The 7,831-nt window shown below is 42.1% G+C and overlaps 1 protein-coding gene across 1 annotated transcript; it reads right to left on the bottom strand.

Annotated features, from left to right (window-relative positions):
- Positions 1–2,687: 2,687 nt before the first annotated feature.
- On the bottom strand, positions 2,688–3,920 carry LOC127194428 (actin-like protein 9). The gene has a single exon (XM_051151804.1). The coding sequence runs from the start codon at positions 3,918–3,920 to the stop codon at positions 2,688–2,690; it is 1,233 nt and encodes a 410-aa protein (XP_051007761.1).
- Between the last annotated feature and the right edge of the window lie 3,911 nt (positions 3,921–7,831).

Below are 7,831 nucleotides of genomic sequence, written 5' to 3'. Positions count from 1 at the left end.
CTATTGGGGCACAGTGCAGAGTAGAAATGTTCTTTTATTGTCTAAAATAAAAAAAAACATTCTAAATAAAGTCAAAGTTCTTATTTTAATATCTGGATGAATGATTTTTATGCCTATTGAATGGTCATTAAAAATTTGAGGAAGTTTGTGGGAGAGTGAACTTAGGTTTTCACATGAAAGCAAAACAATGTTCCTCCTTGCAGGGGGAAGGCAAAGGAATCCTTATATTATCAAACGAGTTAGAAGATTTGAACTTAGAGAGAGTTGGCTCAGTATACAGAAAGAACACTAAAGAAGATGGATTGATGTCTCAGCAGTTAATTTCATACCCTGCTCTTTAATAAGACATGATTTAATACTCAGTCCTGGAAAAATGATATCAACAACCCCGTGTGACAATATTGCAAAGCATAAGATGTCCTCTTCTCTGACACATGGTTACCTGAACTCACATGTGCAAAAAACAAGCCCAAAGCACACAAACACACACACATACATACACACACTGACATATAAATAACTGACATAGCATAACATCTACAAAAAATGAGAAAAGAATATTTTAAGGACTCTGCATTAGGATGTTGCTCTTTGATGTACAGTTAAGATGTCAGACTTACAAGAACCTACAAGCAGAGAATGATATGTGAGAAGAGATGATACGAGATCTCTTTATGCATATCACATAATAACCTTCAATGTTAAATCTACCATAAGAGACACAGTTTGAACAATTGACAAGAGAATAAAATATTATTAAAATAATATTTTTTAGAATGTTTGAATTTTAGATGACTATGATGATCAAAACTTTCTGCAGTTGTCATATTTCTATTGAAGGAAAACATGGATCTTAAAACCACAGCTTTTCATTAGGAACTACCAAACAATTTTGGTACTCTGTGTCTAATAGTAGCTGGAAATAACCCTAGTTTAATGTGTGAACTCTCATTCTATTTCGGGGTAAGATTTTTTCTTCTAATCTCATTATAGCTGTATCTTGTGCAAGTCTTGTGTATGTATTCAAAAGCTGCTGTGAGTTCATGTATGCAGTGGCTATGTTCAGAGCTAATAGATGGTGTTTCACTGTAAATGCCACCCATCTCTATGACAGCCTGTGTAACAAAAGATTAAAACTGAATAACTGAACCAGGTGTCCTGGCAGGGACCTTTAGTTCCCACACTCAGGAGGCAGATGAACACGGATCTGTGTGAGTTTGAGACCATCTTTATCTGTAAAGGGAGTTCCAGGTCAGCCAGGGCTAGGCGGTGAAACCTTGTCCCAAAGAAGGGGTGAGAGCTAGAGACATTCTCAGAGATAAACAGTGTTTGTTAAGAAGATCCTAGGTTAATTTTCAGCACTCACATAGTGGCTCATAACTCCAGTTCCAGGGGATTTGACTCCCTCTTCCATCTTTTGTGGGCACCAGGGACTGTCATGGTGTACATACATTTATACAAGCAAAACGCTCATACACATAAAATAAAAGAAATCTAGCAGTAATACTAAATGGATGCATGTACAAGACTTAGATTCTTATTAATTCTGACCACCAAAGACAACGAAAGACCTTCACTGAGAAGCAGACAACGTTAACCTGCTTAAGGAAAGCTTGGGTTGAGAGCAATTTTTGCTCTTGCTGAAGAACTGGGATCAGTTTCCAGCAAACACAAAGTGACTTGCAACTATCGATAAATTCAATGCCAGGGGAGTTTTTGCTCTTTCTTGAACTTCATGGGCATCAGGTAGGTATGTAATGGACACAAAATATGCAGGCAACGCATTCAAAAAATTAATAGAGTAAATATGTTTTATATAGGCATAGGAGAAGATTTGCTACAAAGTTTTCTGTATATCAAAATAACAAAAAAAAGCAATTGAGTCAATAAGTGCCCCCTCAGAATAGAAGAAAGTCTTTGCACATTATACATCTAACAGAGGACTAATGCCTAGAATATATCAAGAACTCAGAAGACTAAACAATAACAAATTTAAAAAATCAGATAATCTGGTAACTAAGGAGGATAATGAACTAACAATTTTCCAAAGATGTAATGCAAATCATTTTGTTTCCACCAAACACCAGTCAGAAGGACAGTTAAGAAAACTAATAACAGCAGGTATGGTGGCACATGCCTATAATCCCAGCACTGAGGAGGCCGAAGCAGGCAGACTCTGTAAGTTCCATGCCAGCCTGGTCTGCATAGTAAGTCCAGGACAGCCATGACTCCACAGAGAAACTCTGTCTCAAAAACAAAGCAAAGAAGGACGGAAGGAAGAAAAGAAAGAAGGAAGGAAGGGAGGGAAAAGGAAAAGAAAATCAGTAACAAATGCTACAGTCTGTGGGTGTGTATCTCCCCAACCTTGAGGATGCCTTGGGTGGGCAAGTGAGGTAGTGATCTGATCCCAAGAGGGTGGATTGATGAGACTAGAGAAAGGTATTGTGTTAGAAATTGTTGTGAGGAATGAGTGAGAATTAGGGTGTCTAGAGAGTGGCTTACGAGAGGAGCTTTAGGTCAGATTTCATACAGAAAGGTGTGAGGTTCAAGTCCCAGTTTCCTTGGTCTGCAAGTGAGTTTGTGTATGATGTTCCTGGGTTGGATGGAGAAGAATGGAGCATTTGTTAAGACAGAACTTGCTCCCTAAGGAATCTTTATTCCCACACACCTCCCCACCCTGTGTTGAATCAAGAACACTTGCGGTGCACTATATTGGGATCTTGTTTATTATACTGCTCCCGCAGGATCCAGCGGGACTGGAAAGCACACAATGAGGCCAGAATAGATCCCCCAATCCACACCGAGAGGTTCCTATTTGGGTGGGCAGCCTCAAACACTTGGTCCTGTGGACAAAGACAGCGCTGCAGCTCATCCTTGAAATGACTTTCAAATCCAGGGAACAGAGAAGAGCCTCCACACAACAGCACATTTTGTTCCATGTCGGCCCGCAACTCCTGAGGCATGGAGCATAGGCTCTGTTCCACCATGCTGTGGAGGCCCAAGGATGAAGGTCCCAAGGTCTCTGGGGGATGGCATAATAGCTCAGGACACTGGAAGAGCTCCTTCCCCGCTGTGACCATCTGTCCATCTGGCAGCTTCAGGCATCGCTGGAATTTGGCATCAGGGTGCCCTTGCTCCTTCTGGAAATCTGAGGTCACATAGCAGAATTGGTGCTTGATGCTCTCCACAATGTCTGTGTCTTTCTTCTTAAGCAGGAAGCTAGATCTCAAGATTTTCTCTGCCAAGAAGGTAGTCAAATTGTGGCCAGCTAGGCCCAGGCGCTGGATGCCATTGGGTAGATTGTAGCCTTGAAGGACTGGAACTGTGTAGCTGACCCTGTGGCCAGTGTCTAACACCAGCCCATTAACACACCCATTATCATAGACTGACAGCACGGATTGGAAGGCAACATATATGGCAGGGGAGTATAGAGACTCGAAAACTTCCACCAGCTTCTCACTGTTGCAGGCAGGGTTGAAGGGTGGATCGGTGAACAACAGAGGATGGTCCAGGGTGGCCACTTGGAGGTCATTTTCTAGGATGTGGCAACAGATGAGATCAGCAGCTTCCCAGTCCACCACAATCTTATTACAAACCAGTTGCATCAGGGTTAACTGTGGGCAAGCATGGGCTGCCTCACCAATGAACGTTTGCACTTTGGACTGCCCCATGGTGGCTTGTTTCTTGGACTGGCAGCCCACAACGTTGGCCACAATGTAGATGGGCTGAGTCTGTCCAGCATAGCCTATCTTACATGTGCCAGTACCCACGTCTATGACAATGGCGCACATCTTTGATGGTATCTTTTTACCAACCATGCCACAGAGTTCTTGTAGCAAATTCTTGTTTACTGAGGTTGGGTGAGAGTTCAGATCAAAGGACCTGTTGGGCTCCCAGTACTTGGGGCCATTTACATCCATCTTTGGAAGTGCCTTTGGTGAGGCTAATTGATGAAGTTGACAACTTTACTCGGGTGCAGGAAGAAGAGGCCCAGCCAGGACCACGAAGAGCAAAGTGGGAGAGAGGTACATCAGGATATCTATGAGATCACACTGCCTGCCTTGGCTTCACAATGCAAGGACAGGGTGTGGTCAGAAGAGGTGCATACTGCGAAAGGGTTCACAGTTGATTAAGACCATAAAGCCAAGTATGGAAAGGTAGGTCTGGCTTTGGCTCAGTTCTTTTATTCCACACCCCCCCCCTCACAACTGGTGTCTACTACCCAGCATAGACAGGCATGTGACCACTGATAATAGGAATCAGAAGGTGAAAAGCCAACTTGGGTTTCTGGGTGTTTTTCTGAGCATTCATGTGTGTACATAGTTTCTTCTGTGCATGCGTGTATGTTTGGGGGTGTATCTGTTTACATGTAGTCTTGTGTGAGTAGAAGTCCAACATTTTTCCTTCTTATACATTAACTGACTGAAGCTCTGCCTTAGTTACTTTTTATTGCCATGGCAAGACACCCTGTCAAAGACAACTCTAAGGGAAAGTGTTTAAATTGGGGGCTCAGGGTTCCACGGTGTTAGAGTTATGTTAGAGAGCATGGCAGCAGGCAAGCAAGAATGGTAATGTAACTGTATCTGATAGGTAACACATCCTCCATAGGCACAGGGCAGAAGAGAGAAGACTAGGAATAGTGTGAGCCTCTGAAATCTCAAAGCCCTTCCTCTGTGACACATCTTCCCCAATAACACACATTTCCTAATCTTTCTAAGACAGTTCACCCCCTGGGGAACCAAACATTCAAATATATGAGCCTACGCAGCACCATTCTCATTTAAGCCAGCACAGGGCCTTTAAATTATACCAGAGCTTGCAGAAGCAGAGAGTCTTGCAATTCACCTTGCTTTGGTATCCTCTTTCTCTGAGTTACAAGCAGGCTGCTGTGCCTGCATGGAATGTTGGATCCTTATTCCAGATCTTCTTGAGGTTTGTAAACTTGGAGCCAACTCCTCAGCCCTGGATGTCTGGTATTTTTAAGGAATGAGAGACCAGACTGGGAGAGAGGGGTAGGGAGATGTGAATAAGTAGGTTTAAATGTCTCAAGTTCCTTGTGCTTTCTGTTACTACACCCGCCACAATCATTCTCCTCATTCCCTTCTTTATTAAACAAACTAATGGGTGCTTTGTCTTTATATCTGTTTGCGCATGACATGCATACATGGTTTACCTGGAGGCCACAAGAGAGCACTGGATCCAGGAAACTGGGGTTACCAGAATCTGTGAACCAGTATGAGTGTGCTTGGAACTGAACCCAACTTTTTTGGAAGAACAATAAGTTCTCTTATCCACTGAGACATCACTCCCAGCTCCCCAGTCCCACCCCATTCCCTTCTTGCAGAACAGGAATTAGCCTCATCAAATCCATGTTCCATTCCTTCCTACTGGAAGCTTTCCAAATTTCTACTCTGTAGCGATTGTACAGAGAAGGATTCTCTGTCTTCTCTGTGTTCTCTGGTTCCTCCTGATTCCAGTGAGCCTGGTGCTTTCACTGTACATCACAGGACACAGGCAAAGGCTTCAAGGATAGCTAGCAGGACTAGCGATGTAGCTGGGTTACAAAACACTTGCTAAGCATGTATGAAACTGGTGTTGACTCCCAGGACTTCAGAACAAACCATTAGTAACACTAAAAACTGATGTGCAGCATGCTAGGTTAGGTTAGGTTAGGTTAGTCACTTTAAAACCATGACTACATTGGGTTGATCTCAGGTGTTATCTCTTAAACATAGGTAAAGGAAATCATCTCTTTCTCTTTTACTAGGTGTGATACAGGGAGGGATAACATCGACAGAAATGGTTCCACTCGACCCTTTAAAAGAAGACGTATTTGTTTTTACTTTGTGTGGAGGTGTTTTGTTCCAATGTTAGTCTGTTCTCCATCTATATGCAGTGTTCACAAAAGCCAGAAGAGAGCAATAGATTTCCTGAACTGGAGGTTTCATTTTGGTGCTCAAAAATATATATTCTATTTGTAAACTGCATTGTTTTGACTTAGCCACTGTTGTAAGTGTCTGAGGTGATTTTTGAAATACAGCCACTTTTTCTTTATAAACATAGTCCTCATGAGACCCTTGCTGGATGTACTTGTGTGATGGACTTGGCACAGCTATGCTTGTTTCCACAGAAGTAGAATTTTTGCCTTGAGATGCTCAGACTCATTTCTAACACAAAAAACAGCTTAATTTTCTAGTTTTGTTTTAGTGTCTTCCTTTGCCTGAGGGCTGTATTTTTAAAGTATGTGTTTTGACCAAATGGATATATGCCTTTTAATTCATGCTTTGCAAAAGCTCATACACTATTTGCTGAGTTTTGTTGGTTCACATTCACAATAATCAGGGATGCAGTGACTAAGAACACTCTGTATTGTTTTCAAACATGATTTTCTGCTGCTGTTTGTAAATTCTATAAAGATATAACATGAGAAGGTGAAGCCATCGATTCATGTCATCATTTAAAATTTCACTAGCCAGCCTTGTTTCTACACACCTGAAATCCCGGCACACAGGCATCACGGAAATCCTCTACCAAAGCTGAAGACTTGTGCACTGGGCCAATCAGATCCATGGGCTCAATCCCATAGCACCTCAAAACAAAAACATTTAAAAATACAGCAGAGCATTTTGCTTCTCCCTGCTTTGAAGTCCCAACAGGCAGCTGAACGCTCAGCTACCCTTTTTGAAAATATGTTTTTCTAAAGTTGAGAATGTAATGTAGCCTTGAGTGGTAGAGAAATCAAAAATTGATGTTGTTCATACGTGAAGCAGTGGAAAGCACACCAAGATGCTAAACCTTTATTTTCCAAAGGAGCTGAGGGGTTCAGCCTTGGAGGAAAATAAGACTGACCTTGACTAGCTCACTCCAGTTACTTTTATTCAATCATTAAACAAAATTAAATGAGTCCAGAAAAGATTCCAGCTACCAAAGTTATCTCGCCCTTGATGCCTGAGAGAGCAGACAACATACACAAATCTCCGTCCCTTTTGACCATGGCTAGTCATATCATAAATAAAAGCCCCAAATTTACCACAAATGTCTTAGGACCAAGATTTGTGCAGCTGTAAGCTCTCACATTTCACCAAGTGCAGACTTTCCATAGAGACAACATTTTTCCAAGGTTCACACAGTCTCTAAATAATTTCTCAGCACAGCAAAGACTAGGCTTCACTTTGTATCTCACTACAACAGGAGACTCAGTGGTTAAGAGCATTGGCTGCTCTCTCTGCAGAGACCTGGATTTTGACTCCCATTGCTCATAGAGTGGTTCATAACTATCTGTGACTCAAGTTCATGGGATTCAAACCTTTTCTTCCATCTGTAGGAACTATAATCAAATAATCTCAAACATACATGCAGGCAATACATTCTTAGAAAAAAATATTTCCTGGAGCATTTTCTCTGTGACTGTGTTTGTGTGTGTGTGTGTGTGTGTGTGTGTGTGTGTGTTTTCTGTGCCTGTGCCAATGCATGTGTATGTGTCTGCCTGTCTGAGTCTGTGTATGTACATGCATGTGTGTATGTGTTTGTAAGCATTTATGTCTGCATGTGTGCACATGTGTGTCTGTGTGTGTGTGTTTGTGTGTGTGTCTGTGCCTGTGCCAGTGTCTGTGCATGTGTGTGCATCTGCCTGTCTGAGTTTGTGTGTGCAAATTCTTGTGTGTGTGTGTTTGTATGCATTTCTCTCTCTCTCTCTCTCTCTCTCTCTCTCTCTCTCTCTCTGTGTGTGTGTGTGTGTGTGTGTGTGTGTGTGTGTGTGTGTGTGTTTGTCCAGTAACTGGGTGATCAAGATTTTTCCCTCTTTACCCTTGCAAGAGTTCATTTAATTATA

The sequence above is a fragment of the Acomys russatus genome, chromosome 10 (genome assembly GCF_903995435.1).
Source record: "Acomys russatus chromosome 10, mAcoRus1.1, whole genome shotgun sequence".
Classification (NCBI taxonomy): Eukaryota; Metazoa; Chordata; class Mammalia; order Rodentia; family Muridae; genus Acomys; species Acomys russatus.
Note: the sequence above shows the minus strand (reverse complement) of the source record. Positions and strands in the feature narration are given on the sequence as shown.